Source organism: Rhinichthys klamathensis, unplaced genomic scaffold (assembly GCF_029890125.1).
Source record: "Rhinichthys klamathensis goyatoka isolate OS25496 unplaced genomic scaffold, OSU_Roscu_1.1 h1tg000108l_1, whole genome shotgun sequence".
NCBI lineage: Eukaryota > Metazoa > Chordata > Actinopteri > Cypriniformes > Leuciscidae > Rhinichthys > Rhinichthys klamathensis.
The window spans coordinates 674,051-697,369 of record NW_026606646.1 but is presented as its reverse complement, the minus strand read 5'-3'; the positions used below and the strand labels follow the sequence as shown (position 1 = coordinate 697,369).

At 44.7% G+C, this 23,319-nt stretch overlaps 1 protein-coding gene across 3 annotated transcripts in view; it reads right to left on the bottom strand.

Moving 5' to 3' along the window:
- LOC130087365 (transforming growth factor beta-1-induced transcript 1 protein-like) overlaps positions 1–23,319 on the bottom strand; it is a 252,832-nt gene that overhangs the window by 88,433 nt on the left and 141,080 nt on the right. For all 3 annotated transcript variants that reach the window (XM_056253640.1, XM_056253643.1, XM_056253642.1), the window contains one exon: positions 5,001–5,174. In XM_056253640.1, the coding sequence (XP_056109615.1) occupies positions 5,001–5,174 (174 nt within the window). The remainder of the gene's footprint in view (positions 1–5,000; positions 5,175–23,319) is intronic.

The following is a 23,319-nucleotide window of genomic DNA, read 5'->3' as shown; positions in this document are numbered from 1 at the left end:
TATTAATGCCCTTATCTGCGTCAACAAATACTGCATTAGCATCCTCCTCGATACCAATTAGTAAGACATTTAAATATCTGGGAATTCAGATCTTTCCATCAATGCAGACTATCTCTAAAGAAAATTATAGATCTTTATTTACTACTATCAAACAAGATTTACAGAGATGGGACGTTATTTTAGCCTCACGGCAAGGCAGAATCGCAATCATTAAAATTAATATTCTCCCTCGACTTTTATTTCTATTCTCCATGATTCCTTTATCTCCCCGTATAACCTTTTTTTAAAGAAATGTATTCCTTGATTACAAAAATCCTCTGGAATAAGAAACGACCAAGAATTAAACTCTCAACATTGCAGAGAAGATCTGACAAAGGAGGCTTGTCACTTCCGAACTTACAATTGTACTTTTGCAATTGCAAGGGGCGTGTCTGTATGTCATTACCTGATCCGCTCCAGCTGTTCATCATTACATCACCAGCTGCAGTTGATCTCACCACGCTACTTATACTCACCGCTGTTCTCTCATCCTTGTTAGAACGTTGTTTGATGTATCCCTGTCTGGTCTTCTGGTTCGTGTTCCTGCCTGGTGTTCCTGTTCGTCGTCTTCCGTGTGGATTTAGTTCGTCTCACCGTCTGTCTGCACTTCACCGGATCTGACCATCGAAGTCCCTGCGTCACCATTCTTCCACCTGGCTTTACTGTGTCTTGGACTTTGTGCTCAAATAAATTGTTAACTCGCTTTTGCTTCCTGTGATCAGTATATCATGACAGAACGATCTGACCATGGAATGGAAGCAGCGAGCGCATCTTCATCCTCGTTGGAAGAATTCATTCATCACAGTATCCGAAGAATGGATTCACAGGAAAAGGAGATCGGCGATACGGGTCGAGCAGTACAAGCCCTGGTGACGCAGGTGTCCGAGCTCACCCAGCAGATCCAGCGCCTACGACCTCCCACTGCGCCACCCACACCAGCCGTTCCCCCGTACCACCAGGAAGCCCCTCCCAGTCGGAACCCCGGCTACCTGTTCCAGAGGCCTATTCAGGTGAACCATCACACTGCAGAGCATTTCTTACCCGATGTTCAATGCATTTTGCACTTCAACCTCGTACTTTCCAGAACTATCAGGCCAAGGTGGCGTTCGTGTTGACACTGTTGACTGGGAGAGCGGCGCTTTGGGGAACGGCGGTGTGGGAGAACCAGAACCCATGCTGCACCTCGTTCCAGACACTAGCCGCCGAAATGAGACAGGTCTTTGACCGGGCGGTCTCGGGGAGAGAGGCGGCCAGAGCATTGGCCGAACTACGGCAAGGAGAGAAATCGGTTTCCGATTTTTCTATCGAATTCTGGACTTTGGCGGCGGAGTGTGGATGGAACGAGGAGGCGTAGTGGGACATGTTCCTGCATGGGATGGCTGACCACGTCCAGAAGGAGATCTACGCCCTGGATCTTCCCACCACCCTCACTGGACTTATTGAGTTAGCTCTGCGGGTGGACGCTCGGTTGTCCAGAGTCGAGCGTCGAGTTACGTCCACCCGCACACTCGGGGTTTTCGACGGTCCACGATCCAGCGGCAGGGACGTGGTCAGCCCCGTCTACGATCACGAGCCCATGCAGGTGGGTCGAGCTCGGCTTTCCCGGGAGGAGAGGGAGAGGCGGATGTCCCAGGGCCTTTGCCTTTATTGTGGAGGAGCCGGACACTATGCCTACAACTGTCCGGTAAAAGGCCAAGCCAGGAAGACCTCATCCACGACTAGATCGACCTCCACTCTCCTCTCGGTAAGACTAAGATGGTGAGTCCACCAGCACGATTGTCAAGCACTGTTGGATTCTGGGGCCGAAGGTAATTTTATGGACCATAATTTCGCATGCAGATTTCAGATACCCCTCAAACCCCTCACTCAGCAGATTGCAGTTCATGCACTTAATGGTCAAGAACTTCCTACTATTTCATTATCCACTGAAGAAATCACTCTCATCACCTCTGGCAACCACACGGAAACTATTTCATTTTTTATTCTGGATTCATCCCTGGCACCTGTTGTTCTTGGACACCCATGGCTCATCCAACACAACCCCCGAGTGGACTGGATTCATAGATCTGTGCTGGAGTGGAGCCAGGAATGTCATAAGTCTTGTCTCGTGTCTGCTTGTTCGTCTGTACCTGTTTCTGTGTTTCAGGAGGAAGCAGGGGATTTGTCTAACGTGCCCGCGGAGTATCTGGACCTGAAGGAAGTGTTCAGTAAGTCTCGTGCTGCTTCTCTTCATCCGCATCGTCCCTACGACTGTGCAATAGATTTACTGCCAGGTAAGTCTCCGCCTAAGGGCAAGTTATATTCACTTTCGATTCCCGAAAGAGAGGCTATGGAGAAATACACTCACCGGCCACTTTATTAGGTACCCCATGCTAGTAACGGGTTGGACCCCCTTTTGCCTTCAGAACTGCCTCAATTCTTCGTGGCATAGATTCAACAAGGTGCTGGAAGCATTCCTCAGGGAGTTTGGTCCATATTGACATGATGGCATCACACAGTTGCCGCAGATTTGTCGGCTGCACATCCATGATGCGAATCTCCCGTTCCACCACATCCCAAAGATGCTCTATTGGGTTGAGATCTGGTGACTGTGGAGGCCATTTTAGTACAGTGAACTCATTGTCATGTTCAAGAAACCAATTTGAAATGATTAGAGCTTTGTGACATGGTGGAAGTAGCCATCAGAGGATGGGTACATGGTGGCCATAAAGGGATGGACATGGTCAGAAACAATGCTCAGGTAGGCCGTGGCATTTAAACGATGCCCAATTGGCACTAAGGGGCCTAAAGTGTGCCAGGAAAACATCCCCCACACCATTACACCACCACCACCAGCCTGCACAGTGGTAACAAGGCATGATGGTTCCATGTTCTCATTCTGTTTACGCCAAATTCTGACTCTAACATCTGAATGTCTCAACAGAAATCGAGATTCATCAGACCAGGCAACATTTTTCCAGTCTTCAACTGTTCAATTTTGGTGAGCTCTTGCAAATTGTAGCCTCTTTTTCCTATTTGTAGTGGAGATGAGTGGTACCCGGTGGAGTCTTCTGCTGTTGTAGCCCATCCGCCTCAAGGTTGTGCGTGTTGTGGCTTCACAAATGTTTTGCTGCATACCTCGGTTGTAACGAGTGGTTATTTCAGTCACTGTTGCCCTTCTATCAGCTCGAACCAGTCTGGCCATTCTCCTCTGACCTCTGGCATCAACAAGGCATTTCCGCCCACAGAACTGCCGCTCACTGGATGTTTTTTCTTTTTCGGACCATTCTCTGTAAACCCTAGAGATGGTTGTGCGTGAAAATCCCAGTAGATTAGCAGTTTCTGAAATACTCAGACCAGCCCTTCTGGCACCAACAATCATGCCACGTTCAAAGTCACTCAAATCACCTTTCTTCCCCATACTGATGCTCGGTTTGAACTGCAGGAGATTGTCTTGACCATGTCTACATGCCTAAATGCACTGAGTTGCCGCCATGTGATTGGCTGCTTAGAAATTAAGTGTTAACGAGCAGTTGGACAGGTGTACCTAATAAAGTGGCCGGTGAGTGTATATTTCTGATTCTCAAACAACCAAGTTCATTCGCCCTTCCTCTTCTCCAACGGGGGCGGGGTTCTTTTTTGTGGGGAAGGATGGTTCACTGCGACCTTGCATTGATTACCGAGGGTTGAATAACATCACGGTAAAGAATACTTATCCTTTGCCGTTGATGTCTTCAGCCTTCGAGAGGTTGAGAGGGTATATGGGATTAATCCTGGACACCCATTTATCATTTGAAAGTCATGTAAAAAAAATCACTAGAACAGCCAGGGCAAACTTGTATAATTTTAGAGTCATCCGGGACTGTTTAACATTTCGTGCGGCAAATACATTTGAAGAAGTACGGAAGTCAGCTTGTTACCGGAAGTTCCCCAGCCCTGATCTCATCAGCATAACAGTGTCATTCAAATGCATAGATGCTAATCCAATCAGCCTGACAGTATCGCCCATACCTTCACATTATCATAGCTTAACTTGGGACAATGACACTGTTCAGGAGGTGCATAAAGACAAAATGTTAATGTCAGACACCTGGGTTGCTTGACTTAGGGGGCTTTCACACTGGCAGTTTAGTTCGGAACGGGGCACGGTTCCCATGAAAAATCGCTAATGTGAACGCTGTCATGGGACCCGGGTGCGCACTGAGGTACTGAACCCGAGACTACCTGGAGGAGGTGGTCTGAGTTTGGTTGCTCCCGAACCGTGCCGCGGTTCGCACGAATGTGAAAGCAGCACGGACTCGGGTGCGCACTTGTTCAGGAAGTAAAGTGACCTGCGCATGCGTTTTAGCTTATTGTGATGTATTCAGTTAAATAAAACACTTGTAAGGGATGATAGTGTTGATGATTTACCTTGGATACGAGCGAGAGTGAGCCTGCAGTGTATTTTGAAATCCACTGTCTCCTCAAAGGTGTCCGTTTGCAAGCAGCAGAAGGCCACCTTATGTGACACACGCACAGTAAACCTGTATTGTTCACTCATCTGCGTATAATAGCAGCAAATTAATAAAAAACACAATATTGACCCACGTTCTGTTTTCTATCATGCGCCGTGCACGTTTGCGATGACGTAATATGCACGCAAATGCACCAGGGTTCGATATAATCAAGTTGAGTGTGAAACCAGACCAACGCTGCGGGGGGTGCCGGGAACAAACGCGCTCGGGCTCGGACCGCAGCAAACGAGCCCAGTGTAAAAGCCCCCTTAATCTTTGAATCTCATCATTTATACCTCAAAATGTAAAACACAATGTACAGAACTTTCTCAGTTTATATACTATTGTATTGGAACCTAGACGTAACATTTTATAAATTTGTAATACAACAGTACCTCCAATAAGAAACTTTGAAACATTAAAAAAAATTATGGCTATTGACCACTAGTTAAACTACTGATTAATTCAGGATTTATTAAAGAATTTTACCTGTCCTACAACTGGTTTCTGACAAGTGGAACAGTTTCCCTTCGAGGAGGTAGGCACTCCCTGTCTACTCAGATCTGATTGGAGGAGACCCAACATGCTGTCCAATGAGCCTCCAGAGGATGCAGGGGGTCGAGAAGCTGTTTGCTGTGGAGATGCCGCCACAGTTACTGCTGGCTGATACAAAAAAATAAACTCAATTACATAAAGAATATTAATATTTCAAAGTAAAGGTGAAGTGTAAATAAACTCTCTCCTATAGCTTGATTTACGTTGCGTGTCCCATGGCGTAGAATCAGTGCAGCAAAGTGAGCGTTTTCAATTCATTTTTATGGGAGTTGAGTTTCACACTCACATGGTGAATTGTGGGACTGACAGCGGACCGGAGAAAGCACTGAGAGCGGTAAAAAGTGTAAGAGTGTAAAAAGGTTGGGCAGTTCTTACTTTTTTATGCTGTATATCTTTACAGCATATCTTTACATTTAAAAACAAAGCTTGCCTCTTGGTAACTGTAATCCCTTGTATCTGTGATGATTATATTGTTTATATGACCATATGTGTTGGGAAAAAAAATTAAATTAAACACTCGCTAGTCGCTACAGACACACCCCATAGCAGAGACATTTGAGCATTTTCAGAGACACTGAGGAGTTTTTGCGCTCTAGTGAACATTCACTGTTATACTTGCTGTGTCTGCAAGTTTGGTTGGTTGTGCACAGCAAAAATTGTTATTGTGGAGTTGTGCATTGACTTTACATTTTTGTGCGGTTCTGCACATGCCATTATTTTCTAAACTTGAGCCAACAGTGCACGCACAAATAACGACTTCAAGGCAACATTGGCTGTTTTACGAGTTCACACTTTATAATCGGATAGAGTAAAGAGAGTAAACATATTTGGTGTGCTGTCCCAGGAGAGGGATTTGAGCTCGCAATTTGGCCTGAGCCCAGAACCATCAATGAAAGCAACAGTTCCCTTTCAGTCGATCACGTTCGATGCCACGTCGGAGTGATCCGACTGATAGGAATCTCGCTAGAGAGTCAATCTACTTTGAGTGTAACTCAACGAGCCAATGCATATCAGTACAAGGTCCTGCGTCTTCACCTTCAGCCCGTGGTCAGACCCCTTGTTTCTGCGGGTAGGAGTGCCCTTGGAACATGTGTGCAGGAATGCTGTGGTGTTCACAGATGCCTCTGCCACCGGCTGGGGTGCCACGTACAACGGGCATGGAGTGTCAGGGGTGTGGACGGGCCCCCAACTGCATTGGCATATCAACTGATTCCCAGAACTCATGCTCCTCATGACAGCCCCTCCCTGGCCCCTTCCTCTGAGGAAGGACCTTCTTTCTCAGAGATGGGGCACCCAATGGCACCCACGTCCGGACCTCTGGAAACTCCATGTCTGGTCCCTGGTTCTAGGTGACTTACTCCCAGAGGTACTTAACACCATCACTTCGGCACGTGTGTACGCCTTAAAGTGGAACCTGTTTGTCGAGTTGTGACCAGTGTTGAGCATGTTACTTAAAAAAAGTAATTAGTTATAGTTACTAGTTACTTCTCACAAATAGTAACTGAGTTAGTAACTGAGTTACATCATTATAAAAGTAACTAATTACCAGAGAAAGTAACTATTGCGTTACTTAAAAAAAATAATAAAAAAAAATCAAATAGGCCTGTCAAATAATTTGGATGCCCCCAGTATTAAATATGTTAAATTAATGAAATGGACACTTAATAGTGTAGATTAGTGTTCAATGTTTTATAATAATAATTTATTCTATTTTAATGTTGCTGTGGGACAATGTGAGAGACGCCTATTAAATTCAATATATTATTCTAAATATTAGCATTACTATAGTAGAACAATAAAACATTATAGATGGTTTACTTAATATCGCACAGACCCCAACTGGCCAACAAATAAGTTTAAAAATAAATTATGCTTCTTAAGAAATGTACCAAAAATGAATAAATAATAATAAAAAATATGCATACTCTTTGTGCATATTAAAATGATAAAACTGTTACACAACTTCACAACTAGTAGACATACTGTAGCCTGAGTATTTTCTTCCTAACAAAAGTAAACAGTTTAACAAGTGCTCTCTCAATATAATACTGAACAATTTACCAAAAAAAAAATATATAATACTAAAATATAATATTTTTATAATAGCGAACGTTATCATCAGAGATTATTTAAGCCAAATTCTAGACATGTTTGCCGCACGTGTTTACAACCGGTCAAACAAATAGCCTATGTTTTCTGTGAATGTTCCCTGCAGGTTATTTTCGGGTTTATTTTATAACCTAAACAGAACGTTACCTGACGGTAATTTTTTAGATTTTACTTGTATAACCCTGTAAATTAATTAACGTTGCAGATATGTGTCATTTATTTATAAACAAACTATATAATGCTCGGACACCCTCGGTCTCTCTTGCGCAACTGTTGAGCGCGCTCTCGGACACATTCGGTCTCTCTCGCGCATTGAGCGCGCTCGCGCCAATCGCTTCGCTTTTGTCCACTCCGGCGCCTCATAAACACACACACACACACACACCAGAGAAAAAAACTTTGCAGGTCCTATGGCGGAGAGAGAGCCTACTCGGATGAAAGCCGCGTCAGTGAGTTCAATTATAGTAACGCCACATTTTTTTTTGTCAGTAACGGTAACTGCGTTGTAACGGGGGAAACAGTAAATCGTTTGATTACTCGTTACTGAAAAAGATAACGCCGTTAGTAACGCCGTTTATTTATAACGCCGTTATTCCCATCACTGGTTGTGACCCCTGAAGATGTTCGATAGGGTCAGAGCGAGCTGTCTCCCTCCAACCTCAAAGTACATGCTGCCACTATTTCACCATATCACGACCAAATAGATGGCAAATCAGTAGGGAAGCATGACCTGGTCATCAGGTTCCTTAGGGAGGGTGAAACGATAAAATCCTCCTCGGCCCCCTTCCACAGGCACGTGCACACATAGACATCAAAAGGGGCTTGAGCACCTGCCCTTTTTATCCCTGGAGAGAAAGTGCCCTTTTTTCTGGGGTGCTTTTTTTTTTATTTTTGAAAAATAATATATATTCCTGTTTAGGCACAGCTTCCCTGTCAAACAAATATATTTATTGAATGGTGTATCTAAATATCAGGTCAGGAGTTGAAGTTCTGAAGCGCTCCCTCTCTGAAGCGCCGATCAGAATAAACGCGTCTGCTCTAGTGAGCTCGCGCTGCGCTGCCGTTTGGACTTTGAGCCGAGCGGATAAACAGTCTGTGAGGCGCGTGCGGTTCAAATGAGTTTCGTTCCGCTTTTGGCACATAAACATTATCGAACATTTATCGAACTCGATATTGATATCGAGTATTGACTCGATATTGATATCGAGTATTGACTCGATATTGATATCGAGTATTGACGATATTGACTCGAACTTGATATCGTTTTATTGAGAAAAATTATATCGCGATAATGAATGAATGAGCATATCAATTTAAGACGTGGCTATGGCTAAATGTAATTTATGACCTTGTATGGAAAATCCGGACGTTTTTATGACTTTTTATGGCCTAAAATTCTTATTATTAAAGTTAATGACTTACATACATCAAGAGTCTTTCCCCCTGAAATGTAGAAATCTAAACTGGTGAATTTAGAAGAAATCTACAGATGCAAACAGATGGAGGATAGTAGGTTTAAAACAAACTCCATCTAAATGTGGATTTTGAAGCTTTTATTTGATGATGATGATGATGATACAGTCCTCCCTCAAATGTGAAACTAAGTCCATGTCACCATCAGGTGTATCAAATATATACTTGATTGAAACTAGTAGCATAGAAAACATGCACATTGTGGCATGGTTTCCTTTGCTGCTCTATAAACCTATGAATACTAAGGAGACCATGGTTTCTGTGTGAACTGATTATTTTGTAGACATCTTTTGAAAATGAAACAATTGCCTGAGTTTGAGGAAGATAAAATTAATTAATTTTTTTAATAATTTTTTTTAAAAGTCAGAGTTGTGTTAATATACATACTTTTTTGTTTTAAAAAAAAGTAAAAAAAAAAACGTAATTATGAAAAGGGCCCTTTTTTTCACTTGAGCCCCTGCCCCTCAAAATGTCTGTGCATGTCCCTGCCCTTCCATACCCTCTTGGGACCTTGCCCTGGTGCTTTGAGCACTTCAGGATGCTCCCTTTGAGCCTTTGCAGTCAGCAGACCTAAAGCTTCTGTCCATGAAGACTTTGCTGCTGGTTGAACTGGCCTCTATCAAGAGGGTAGGGGACCTGCAGGCATTTTCGGTCGACGAATCGTGCCTAGAGTTCGGGTTCACTCCCTTCAGGGACCAGGAAGTGAACCTGCAAGCGCTGCCCCTGGAGGAGGCATGCCCAGCCCTGGCTTTGCTCTGTCCCGTTCACGTTCTGCGACTGTACGTGGACAGAACTGAAAGCCTCAGGACCTCAGACCAGCTCTTTGTCTGTTACGGAGGCCAGCAGAAGGGAAAGGTTGTCTCCAAGCAGAGGTTAGCTCACTGGATAGTGGATGCCATCGCCTTGGCTTACCACCCACAAGGCGTGCCCTGTCCGCTCAGGTTGCGTGCTCACTCTACGAGAGGCATTGCATCCTCCTGGGCGTTGGCACGTGGCGCCTCGCTAACATATCTGTAGAGCTGCGGGCTGGGCAACACCTAACACGTTCGCTAGGTTCTATAGCCTATGTGTAGAGCCGGTCTCCTCCCGTGTTCTCACCCTAAACGGGTAGAAGCACTGAGACGCCCGGCTCTGTCGGCTTGCTGCACCCTACTGTGCGCTTATATTGCTCCAGAGTGAAAAACCTGTTGAGTCATCCACCACCTTCGGAGCATCCGGCGCCAGGCCTTTATCTGTTGAATCCTTGAGAACCAGGTCTAGAATGGGTTCCATATGTGCAACCCTGCGGGGATCCCATATGTATATTCTTCCACGTTGCTCCTAAACAGAAGCCTTTGTCTTTCCCATGGGCTAAGTCACCCAGTATCTCATATGCAGTACAACCTTCAGGTTTGTCCATATGTATATCTCCACATAACTCCTTCTGGGAAGAATGTGGCTTCCGCAGCGTTCTCCTTTCTAACGGAAAGGGCACGCTTTCCCAGTGTTATCCAATAGTCTTGCTGTATGGGTTACCACGGAACAACAGTGACAGACACTCTCTGTGTAAGCCCTCTCCTATCATCCTTCCAGGCAAGAAGGGGCAGGAGGCTTGCATAGGGCACTGGAAGGGAGCAACAGCTGTGGCACTTTGGTATGGATTCCTATCAGTCGGATCACTCTGACGTGGCGTTGAACGTGACCGACTGAAAGGGAACATCTCGGTTACGTATGGTAACCCTCTTTCCCTGAAGGAGGGAACGGAGACGCCACATTCTGTCGCCACAGCTCTTGTACCCCGCTGCGCGGCCTGGCCAACTACTCGTCTCCTCAGCGAAAAACTGAAGTGCAATCACACCAGCTGCTCATTATATACATTATGTGAGCTGTATTTTATTTATCATCAGGTATTTGCAAGATCAAAGACCGCAAGAGGAGAGAGAGTGGCATCAGCACTGGCAAGATCATTTAGTCTCACTATTTTTAATGAAGATGATTGTGTTTTGAGCATCTGCAACTTACTTTCAGTTTCATTTCCTTGCTGAAGCGACACTCATCTGGGGTGATGCTTGTTGCAGTAGTACTGTCATATCTGGCTATAATATGTTATATAGCCTATAACACGCTCTCACACATTGATTTTTCTACCATTTTGGGAGGAGTAAAATTTACATATGTGGTTTCAACAACCAGATGTATTTACACCTGTCCAGTTTTGTTTGGAATGTGTCTCAAACCACCGCCTGAAGTGGTTTGAGTGATCGGATTTACATCCGTCTTGAAAGCGTTTCAGACAGCATTTAAACCTGGCCTTTTCACGATCGGATTGATATCTGATCAGAGAAAACGCATGAAGTGACCAGGTGTAAAAAGGCCTATAGATGACTGGAGCTCAATACTCGCGGCATTGGATGGGTAAGCCTAAGCCAGGCAGGTCGTTCAAGTGGGAGTGCTCATGCAGCATCTGACGGGAGTTCAATACTCACAGCATCAAACGGGTAAGCTCAAATGTCAGTTAAATTGGTATGTCGATGCTGGTTTTTTGACCAGAAGGGCTCTCGCAGTATCCGACGGGAGCTCGATTCTCATGGCATCGGACGGGTAAGCCCTGCTAGCAGTTGAACATGGATGCTCTCGGTTGTAGTCCGACTGGAAAGGCTCTCTCAGTATCTGACAGGAGCACAATACTCACAGCATCAGATGGAATAGCCCTGCTAGCAGTTGAAACGGCAACAATTGCATATAGGGGTGAGCTCCTCCGGGAGCAGAGGGGATATCATTGCTGTGGCAGTGATAGAAGGGTTAGAGGTAGAGACAGGACTCCTGCAGGAGTGGATATCACTGATGCGGCAGTGAAAGAATGATTAGCCGTAGAAAAGTCAAGTTAGACGGAAAGACTAATGTTTTGGTTAATGCAGACGAGCTAAAGCTAAAATGGAGAAATAGTGAAAAGCGCATTTTGCAAAAAACAGCTTGTGATACGTATAAAAATGGGTTCCACCTCTCACGCTATTATCATGAGATAATTATTTTGTTCTCGCTTCCTATGGGGAAAAGCAGCTCAAATTATTTTGCTGTATCAACAGAATGCGATAAAGAATTCTGAAGCTATATGCTGTATTTTTAAGGTAACTGAAAAATCAGCATAATCAATAATCAATTTAGCGATTTGATTCAGTTGGAGGAAGCAGAGACAGTAGAGAGGATAAATCAATTTCTGAGAGAATCTGTGCTCTGATGTTGCTGGCGACTTCCAAAGTGATAGCTTTTGGTGGTATGGGCATCTGTGTTGTGCAGAACAGGAAAATTAAAATCCATCTTGGGGGAGAGAGTGGGGAAAGCCGTGGTGTGTGGCTGAGCAGAGGGAGGAGGAGAGTGGGGCCTGGCAGGGAGAGTAGGGCCTGAAGGCCTACTGCCGCGGCCCGACACTCAAAGAGGATCCAGTCTTTCACAACAGGAAGATGGTGTTTGTATGAGATGCAACTTTGTGGCCCTACGGGCTTTGCTTGTTCTATTGGCGGCCTTAGAGGGTGAAGTGGATTAAGGAGATTCTGGTTGCAAGGAGACATTCAAATCATAGAGCTGGGCTTTGTTCATTCTCCTTGAGAAATCTTTGCTGCGCTGATCAGCGACTGCCTCTATCTTAACACTGTCCTTTTCTCATTTGCTGGGATATTTGGATGGGCAGAGATGTACAAAGGGTGTGGAGAGCAGATCGGATGGGCTGACGACAGCGCAATGGAGTCGGACGTCATCAGACGGGAAGAGCTCAATCTCTGACATAGCGGCAATTGGGCGGATCCATGTGCAGAAAACTGTTGAGGAACATATTTAAGTCTATGTATAGGCCTCCTCTCATGTTGATTGGGTAGATCATTTGAACTTGCTCCTCCCGGACTTTGTTAATAAAACATCTTAAATATGCGGAAATAACTTATAGATAATGTGAAGAACCGTCACGTCGGGTTGCATGCTGGGATGGTGGCACCATCTTGTGAGGATCCCTCAAAGCTTCCGATACTGATACCTGCTTATCTTTTGTTTTGTCTGCTTAAATCATTAAAATCTTGAAGGAGAAAAGAATGACATGGAGAAGGGAAAAGAAAAATGAGAAGGTACCATACCCGGATAAACTAAATGTCAATGCCAAGCAAAGGTATTTGCACAAAATAAAGACTATAAACAACATAGATCCATATGACTTGGCAGCCCGAGACCCCAAAGCATTACCTCCACTTACATAACCGGACATTGTGAACTATTTTGTTTTTGCATAAACTTTGCGTGTTACAACCAGAATTTAATCAACATTGAATAACTGTCAGTTATATGTTCTGTTTGTGGACTCCTATGATGAGTTTCCTTTTTATTCAATGTTTCCTCCCTGTGTTTAGTTCCTGTTTGCTTGGTTTCTGATTATGTCCTTTGTCACTATGGTTACTCAATGGTATATTGATTATATGCACTTCTGTCTCATTCGTTTCTTTATTAACTTTGTGTAATATACTTCTTGTTTAGTTTAGTGCTTTGTCTGTTCATAATTTTTAGCTAAAAACTTTTTATGCATTTTGGCTGTTCATTTACATGTTTTGGGGGCCTGAAAATGCTAACTTTTGGCCTGGGAATGCATAATACAGTGTTTTTAGATGTTTTCGCTGATCTGTGTGAATGAGGATCATTTTGCAACATTGTCGTCTGTACGCAAAAAACGCAACGGAAAAATGTTTCTGTTTTTTAGTACATCTTTGTTGTGTAAATGTACCCTAATACTATGTAGGTTTGCATGTTGCTTATCCTCCTGAGCTTATACTCCTATGTGTATAAGTTTTATTTGAAATTGTAAATTAATACTCTTGCTGCAAATAGATCCTGCCTCAACACTTCCTCACTCCTGCTGCAACCAACGCCTGACAATAACAATACTCAGGATGCGATCTGTGATAAAAGCAGAGAAGGGTATGCTTTTAAAACTTCTTTAATGAAAACAAATCACAAATCACAGTATGTATTTTGTGCAGCTGTTAAAGTTAGGAGAGACGATTGATTTATGGGGATTATAAAAAAAGGAGTGGGTGGATTTTTACATTTTTAGGCCCCATCCACACTACTACGTTTTAGATTAGAAACAGAGACCTTTTGCTTTGTTTGCACCTCCCATCAAGACTAAAACGGCAAAAACGAAGACCTAAAACGGAGAAGTTTAGAAACGCTGCCGACCCCGTTTTGCGTTTTGAATCTCCGGAGGGCGTTTTAGTGAAGACGGGTCAAAACGGAGGACTTTAGAAACGATGATGCAGAGGCTCACGCTCGGCTCTCTGGTTGGGTGTCATCAGTCATGGCAAGCGTTTCTGACTTTGATGTCTTTGCTAGCAGCTGTTTGCTAGTTCAATGCTATAACTGCGTCCATGCGCCGGAGGCAAGCTATTATTCGAGCGATCTGTGACAATTCCCGTGTGCAGCGGCAGTATCGAACGTACATGGAGCGTCACTCTTTTTGCAGAGGTAACTTAGCTACTTTCTTCTTCGTCAAATCTGAGGAATAGTCCATCTGTTTCCTGTTTACACCGGCACGCGCATGCCCAGTGTAGGTGAATGGTCACGTGATCTGCGTTTTCAGTCGTTTTAATGTGGACGGATATCAATTCTAATACGCAGCTAAAACGCTGGTGTGGACGGAGATCGTATTCGTTTTAATTCTCCGTTTCTAAACTAAAACGCAGTAGTGTGGATGGGGCCTTAGGCTGGTTGTTTACACACTGTGGACACACATTTGTGTTCAAACACCTTATAAAAGTGCTTGACGCTCGATGTTATGTCAGAACTAAACTGACGAATTCTCACCTGAGAGCCTAATCACCTTAAGAGTGTAAACTAAACGAGCCAATGGACATTGGCATGCAAGATTTGCATCATGCACCCCACCCCGCGAAGTGGGTATGTAAGGATGCTTGCACTTGCACATTCAAAGCTTTCGCTTCGGAGCTGAGCGTTTCTTCCGATTCTGCTCTGCAATCATCTACTACGAGTGTTCTTCAAACCACATGTCACTCTAAAAGAGCATTTCTCTGCATTCATTTCCCTGTGCGCTTCAGCACTATAAAAGAGCTATTTCCCTAAAAAAAAACAAGCACTGTTTCTGGATGCAGTAATTTCCTGGCTCTGTCTGACAGTCATGATCACTGCCTCACATGTCTGGGCTTAAAGCACGCTGAGGTGGCTTTTGTGGATGAGTCCTGTACCCAGACCCGGCGCCAGACACAAATTCACGGACGGGCATACATTTTTTTCAGGGGGGCACAAATGAGATAAACCTAATTTCCTAATTGCTTAATATTAAAGGATATGATCGTTAATGAATTGAATATGTATGATACAAATGATAATGATCGATAGTAGTCTAGATAATGTACTGACGCTAACAATTTGTGCTGTTTAGGCTCGCGCAGCCTCGATTAAACAAATAGGCCTAACTGCAGCTCACACAAAGAAACTCAGTTAGCAGCACACTGCGGTTAAAATTGTTTAAATGTGCAAGTTAGTTTTTATAACGTTATTTATAACATGAAGCAACACCACGACCAAGTGCTGAATATCATCACGATTGAAAATGTAACACTGATTTCGACAGTTCAATAAGTAATTCATATTATAAGTCACTTACATTTTAGATGCAATATTGACTTTTTGTTCTATTTTAGCAGTGAAAATAATTCCAATCCAAACAAAGATCCCAGCAGAAACAGAACGCAGTCAACCGTGTTTTCATTACTAAATGATTCAGTGTTTTAAACGAATCGGTTGAGTCAAAGATTCAATGACCCATTCATGAACGACTTCTTTTTTCTTGATGAATCAGCTGTTTGAACGAATCGTTTGAACAAATGACTCAATGACTCGCTTAATAACACCGCTTATCACTTACCGCCATCTACTATTTGTATATTTAAAAAAAAGATTTAAAACAATCTCATAACATTATTTAATGTATATTACTTAGTGTAAATGATTTAATTTGATTGGTAACAGTCCTGTAGTGTCTTATTCTAATTTAATTTATTGATCAAATAAAGAATTTAAAATGAAAGAGGAATCATTAAGATATATAATCATATATTTAATAAAATTAGGGGAAATGTCCTTTATAAAAGTAAAAATATCACAAATGCCGATTTAAATATGTCAAAGCTGATTGAACTCTGATGTGAATAGGCCTACTGATTTATAATAAATTATATTCAACACAATTGTCACAATGTCAAGCCCTGACACGTTTTATTTATTTATGAATTCATTGTTCATTAGTCAATTATCTTTTATCTTTCTATTCTATTCTATTTTAACATTTAGATTTGATGGCCGAGTGCGGGCGCGGGCGGTTGCGGGCGCGGGCGGTTGCGGGAGACTAGATAGGGAGACTCCCTATCTAACTAAAACATCCAAAAACAAATAAATTGTTATTCATCTATTGCACAAAAGCAATAAGAACAACTAAACAAAATAACGATTTACAGTCCCAATTAGGTAGAGTTTCTATTTATAACGTGTTTTTGCAGCGTTGTGCAATGTAGCCAATCACAGACATATGTGTTGATTTCTAAAATGCAATGGCCAATCAGATGCGTTTAAGATACAATCCACTCACCGCTCAAAACTTTGGAGTTTTTGTTCAGTGATGAATTCTGCATGCTGGCAAATCCTTTGATTATACCAAACAAAGTGTTGACATTATGAAAGATTCATTGTGCAGTCAGCTTCATTGATAATAAAAGAGCTTTGTGAGATCGCGATGATCGAGATGTGGGACGTGACATAGAGTTGATGAAGGGAGACAGGGTCGTCCAGGGCGGGCACTAGTGACTCACAGGGCGGGCCAGGCCCCCCAATGCCCCCCCATGGCGCCGGGTCTGCCTGTACCCAATGCAGGAAGATGACCATCGTGGTGCTGCGGCTGAGACTCGAATACCTCAAACGAGGTGGAGTCCTCTTTGCTATGCCCAATCTAGTTCCTTTGCCCAGCAGAGGGCTACATCGGTGAATACACGGGGTGACCTGAGGATCACAGTGGGGGCTCTCCCGCCGAGAACATACCCGTGGGCCCCCCGCTCCTCTAGCGCATCGCAAGCTGTGGAGCTTCCGAGTGATATTGCTGGAACTAGCATTTCATTCTGGGCTCCGGCGGAGGATCAGATGTCTATCGCTGCATCAGGGGGTGGGCTAGAGTCCTCTGGGGATGAAGACTCGGCTGCTTTGCCCTCTTCGGGGAGAGTAGCTTTGATCGAGCCTTACTCAGAGCTGACGGCCATGCTTTCCCGGGCTGCTGAGAGTGTCAGGCTCGAATGGAGGCCTCCACTGTGTCCCGAATGCTCGAGTCTGGACGACTGGTATCTTGGAGCGGCACACGCTAGTCAACAGTGTCCCACCCCAGTAACTTTCTTTCCGAAAGTGCCATTTTCTGCGTGAAACTGAGCTGGTGCCTCATCCGCCCTTACTACACTCGATGGTGGGGTGGCCAAGGGGTACGTGGAGATCACCCCAGTGGAGCGCACGGTTGTGATGTCCACAAAGCACTAGAGGTCTTCTCGGGTCGTAAAATCTGTACCTGACCTGAATCGACCCAAATCATTTCTTACCCAAACCCGATGAGCATAAATACATTTTTTAAAAAGAAAAACCCAATCCGAGACTGACCCGATGAACTTAGACCTGAGTCCGACCCGACGGCATTTAATTTCAAACCCGACTGCACCCGAATGTAAAAAGCATTGACGTGCACAACCTGCGACCTGTCAGTCAGAAAAAATCCTGGTGTCCTGCTGACTGATTTAGGCTTCTGACCCTCAGGCTTCCAATATGAATGAAACTGACGTGTATTTAGCCCTCAGTAATGATCACTCTATCCTATTTTGGGTAAAAAAAAAAACTAAATTGGAAAAATAAAACCGAAGAAATGTATATGATAATCCATATGTTTTTCTCCAGAATACAGAAATGTCCAGGTGTTTTTTCCTCCACAGTAGTGTCACAGTCGTTGTCTGCACCATTCTGTCTTCGTCTTCACTACACTCAGGGGCGTAGCAACCGGGGGGGGGGGGGGCGGTGTTACATGTATGTCCTGTGTTTCCCCCGTTCTTTGTGTATTTGGTTCAGTCCTGTTTCCAGTTTCCCGCTCCTCGTTAGTGTTTAGTTTATTCACCTGTGTCTAGTTCATTTGCCCCAGCTGTGCCTTGTTTCCCTAATCTGTTCTCTGTGTATGTAAACCCTGTGTTCTCCCTCACTCCTTGTCGGTTCTCGTTCGTATGTACGTTTGTGTTTGGTGTGTAAAGTTACAGTGTTGTCCTGAGTTTGGAATTAAATCCTGTTTACTTCTATTCTTCGTCTCCTCGTGCTTCCTACCACCGTGTACCGTAACAGAAGAACCGACCGTTACAGCAGCATTATGGGCATCTTCCTCTACCCTCAAGATTCCACTGACCTCAGCCTCTCCCAGAATCACCATCCTATCGAGACCTACGTCGAGGAATTCCTCCACCTCGCCCATCAGGTGTCCTGGAAAGAGGCAGCCCTCAAGCACTCCTTCTGGATGGGTCTGGACGATCCACTCTTTGGGCAATTTCCAGCTACTGCCACCACATGTTCCCTTAGGGAATATATCGACAACATCCTGTGGGTGAGTGGATCGTCCTACACCGTTGATGTAACCCCAGATCTCCCTTCTGTTCCTGTCTCCCCACTGTGTCCAGTGTCTCGTTCTGCCGAGACCGTCATGCCTATGCATCACGTCATGCCCACCGTGCCAGTTGGAATTTTGGTGGAGCTAAAAGAGGAAGACTGGCTTATAGACTGGGACACAGAGCATGAGCCCGTCGCCTGCCCGCCAGAGCCTGAGCCTGTCGCCTGCCCGCCAGAGCCTGAGCCCGTCGCCTGCCCGCCAGAGCCTGAGCCCGTCGCCTGCCCGCCAGAGCCTGAGCCCGTCGCCTGCCCGCCAGAGCCTGAGCTTCCCTGCAGCCCTGCCGAGCCAGAGCTTCCCTGCAGCCCTGCCGAGCCTGAGCTTCCCTGCAGCCCTGACGAGCCTGAGCTTCCCTGCAGCCCTGCCGAGCCTGAGCTTCCCTGCAGCCCTGCCGAGCCTGAGCTTCCCTGCAGCCCTGCCGAGCCTGAGCTTCCCTGCACGCCTGCCGAGCCAGAGCTTCCCTGCACGCCTGCCGAGCCGGAGCTTCCCCGCACGCCTGCCGAGCCGGAGCTTCCCCGCACGCCTGCCGAGCCGGAGCTTCCCCGCGCGCCTGCCGAGCCAGAGCCTTCTCCGCTGGTCCCGTCCAGTCCTCCCGAGCCTTCTCTGCTGGTCCCGTCCAGTCCTCCCGAGCCTTCTCCGCTGGTCCCGTCCAGTCCTCCCGTGCCTTCTCCGCTGGTCCCGTCCAGTTCCCCCAAGCCTGTCTCTGAACCCGTCACTCCCCCCAAGAAAATTTTGGGGGGGGGATATAACCCACCCGAGGGACAGTCTCCACCCTGGCCACCTGAAGTGGCCTCTCCACCCTGGCCACCTGAAGTGGCCTCTCCACCCTGGCCACCTAAAGTGGCCTCTCCACCCTGGCCACCTGAAGTGGCCTCTCCACCCTGGCCACCTGAAGTGGCCTCTCCGCCCTGGCCTCCTGCACGTCCTGCTCCGCCCTGGCCTCCTGCATGTCCTGCTCCGCCCTGGAGGCTTCCTGCTCCGGGTAGGCCACTCCCTCGTCAGCCTCCAGGGCGCCCACCCCCCCACCCTTATTGATGTTACTCGGCGCGAGGACGCGCCTTGCAGGAGGGGGAGCTAATGTTACATGTATGTCCTGTGTTTCCCCCGTTCTTTGTGTATTTGGTTCAGTCCTGTTTCCAGTTTCCCGCTCCTCGTTAGTGTTTAGTTTATTCACCTGTGTCTAGTTCATTTGCCCCAGCTGTGCCTTGTTTCCCTAATCTGTTCTCTGTGTATGTAAACCCTGTGTTCTCCCTCACTCCTTGTCGGTTCTCGTTCGTATGTACGTTTGTGTTTGGTGTGTAAAGTTACAGTGTTGTCCTGAGTTTGGAATTAAATCCTGTTTACTTCTATTCTTCGTCTCCTCGTGCTTCCTACCACCGTGTACCGTAACAGGCGGGGGGGACGGTGGGGACACGTCCCCCGCACTTTTAGAAATAGGTGATTCTGTCCCCCGCATTTTTTTTGACCCAGCGCCACTATTTCCGCCCGTGTTCTCTGATTTGTTACTTAGACTTGAGTGAACTAACATTCAGCCAATCACAGCGCGAATCATCAATTGGGCGCGTCTGCCATAAGCTTCAAACCTCTTGTTGTTTTTGCGAATTTTCGTGTTCGTTTAGTCGCTTTGCTGTTTGGCCGTCTAATGCACCCCAGAAAAAAAGCAGAGAACGATTACATAATTTTTTTCAAACACACACTGTAAGTATAATGTGTTACAGTATGTCGCAATGACATGAATCACACGTAAAATTTCCTTGTTATGATTCAACCTACCATAACGCAGTAAGACGTGTAAGACAACAGAACCCGTATGGACCTCTTCACGTCGCGCCGGATTGTGCCGAGTGTGTGTTAAATGCTCTCCTACTTGTTGCTTTGGATAAAAGCGTCTGTTAAATGAGACATAACAGATTATTCCCAGCAGGCACACAACGTCATAAGACGTTGATATTTGGTTAAATTTCGGTTGCGACGTCGGGTGACCAGAATTCAATGTAAATTCAACATCTAATGTCAATGTTAAATTGATGTCCAATACCGAATACATTAATTTAGGTTTTATTGATATATTTTTATAAAATGTTTGTTGTATAAAATTACTGTAGGCTAGATGTAATCTGTATACTCATTGAACACCTTTTTTTTGGTCCAACTGTTAAGAAGTAAGATAAAAGTTATTGTTCAAGTGTAGTTTAACTGAAATATTGTAAATATCATAAAATATCTTTATTTCATAAAAATAAAGTATAGATGTCCACAGTGGTCTGAAAGTCCCAAGTCCTGCAGTATTTTTTTATTTCGAGTATGATTTCACAAAAATAGGTTGCTGTAAGCTATCATGGCATGTTCCCAAAATTGCCACTAGGGTGCTTTAAAATGGCAATTGCTATTCCATCTAGAATTTATTATTATGAACATCACCTTTCAGTCCCTCCAGAGAAACGCGATTATGCGATCGCATGATTCAATTCATAATCAGCCAAAGTCTGCATATTTATGCGGGGGCATTTTTTAAAAAATATGCCGCACTTTTGCCGCACAAATTGCCGATTTCCGCGCAAAATATGCGGGGCTTGTATGATTTCATAATCCCCGCATTTTCGTTGCAAAAAAGTCACATATATCTTAGCAGAAAGTTGAAAAATGTTGCGTTTACTTCACACAAGAGCAGCCATTTCCCCCTGTTGCCATGGGAGCATTATAAAGTGATTTAATTACGCGGCGTGAACATTTTCACAGATGTTGTAGCATATTCCTTTTGTAAAGCTACAGAACTTGTTTGACTCATCAATGTTTTGTAAGTTTGAGCCATGTGTTTATTAAGGTCTGAAATAAATAAAACAAGATGAAAAATTCCAGCACTTTCTGTGATGCAGTTATGCTTGCTTATCATAGGAAGTAATAAGAAATGACTCTTTACATTAAAGCAGCACTAAGTAGGAATTCCGTTTTTGTCAAACAGCGACCCCTAGAGTCGCTGTGGAGTACTTGTACTGTCGTGAATAGCACTCACGCAGAGATGGCTCGCACTCACGGCCGGATCCCCTCCCCCTGTACACCGGTACCTGTTCAGTAGGATGGACGCTGTAACTAGTGGAAATAAGGTATGGCCCCTTTAAAGGGTCATGAAACCCTAAACCAAATTTTCTGAGATTTTATCAGAGGTATGTGTGTTGAACACCATTGAAGACAATGTTAGCATCTGTTAGATTTAATAGTAGGGTGAAAATGGTTAAATTTTAGTTTATTTCCGCTATTTTCGTCTTCCGGGTTTAAAATCTTCATCGCAGGCTGTGACGTGGCAGAGCACAGTATAGTGCGTTGATGACTCATCGGTGTCTCATAATTATTAATGAGACTGAGTTTTCATATCCTATGAGAAGACACGGTCTCTTAATTATTCATGACACCACGTGGATCTTTCCAGTGACAGACATGTCAAACTGTGATATATCGCGTAGTAGATGAGAGAGGCAATCATGGGACGCACGCAAGTGTTTGTTTTCGTGGTGCAAAAGTCCAATTGGGTTGAATATGTTTCCCCGCGATGCTGCCCGGGCTAGACTCTGGCTCTGGGCGGTTGGTTTTCCATCAACCACGGACACATCTAAACGTGTGTGTCGCAAACATTTTTGAGCTTCGAGAATTGGAAAATGGTGGACTTCGCCTTGTTGACAACCAATGCAGGTTGCGTCTTGCGAGTGATGCGGTACCAAGTCCCGAGGACTTTTCTATCCCTTCAGAGGTGTGTGTGTGTGTGTGTGTGTCTAAAATGAGAAGTCATCCACCTCCACAGAGCCATCTTTATTATGGGGGTTCAGGGGGGGCGTAGATCTAGGCTATGCACGGAACGTTTTTTTAAGCGGAAAATTAATAATTTTCAAATATATGTATAGTGTCTATAAACAACTATATATTTTATAATGACATTATAATTATACATGTAGCCTACATTAATATGTTCTCAATAGAATTACGATTACTGTAGGCTTACTAGGCTAATATAGCAGGGCATTCAGTTACTTTTGAAAGGACAATAATAAAGTGTCGTATTTCATAAGACTTTAACTTTGCCAGCTATAAAAAAAAATGTAGCATTTCCTCACAGTCGATACGCATGGGATACTGGCGATGACAGTGATGGCCTTACCACACCCCTTCTCACAGCCATCCACGCCCATTTAAGTTGCATTTTTCAAAAAGATTGTGAGCTAGACTTGAGCTGAAAGAGGGGGGTTTCATGACCCTTTAAGAGCTGCGCGCGCCCAACACCACATGTATACGGCGCCGGGTTATTTCTGTTTGATGCTCATTTTATCAGATCTGTTTTTTTAAGCAATTCGTTACCTCGCGAGACCTGATATCACACGATACTTCCTAACACTGAGGCTCGCCGGCCCAAAGTTGCAAGGGTGGTTTTGCGGCTCACAGGCACCAGGGGGGTGCGAGACGACCACCATTCAACACGAAATCAGTAATATAAACATTACAATGACTCCAAAGCTGTTCGGTTAAGGTAAAAAAGTTACTTAGTTCACCTTTAAGGTAGTAGCCTAGTGAGAACACGGTGTTGTTGGGGAATCACTTTTTCTCTCTTTTTCATCAAACCGCAGTTTTTGCAAGTTCCCGCAATTTCATCGCATAAAATTGCATAAATATCCCGCATATTCCATCGCATTTTTTAAGAAAACGTGCCGCATAATCAAGGATTTTTGCCCTCAACAATCACAAAAAAACTCCGCATTTTTCTGGAAGGACTGACCTTTGGGTCACATCACCATACAGCTTTTGTCCCCCCCCCCACTTTTATAATGGCTGCTACGCCCCTGACTACACTTCCCAGAATCCTTCTTGTCTCCACACCTGAACTCACTCCCTCAATCACCCACCTGTTCTTCGTCATCATCATCCGTGTCACCTGTCCTCACCTCATTATTGTTCATTGGTATCTGTATTTAGTTTCCT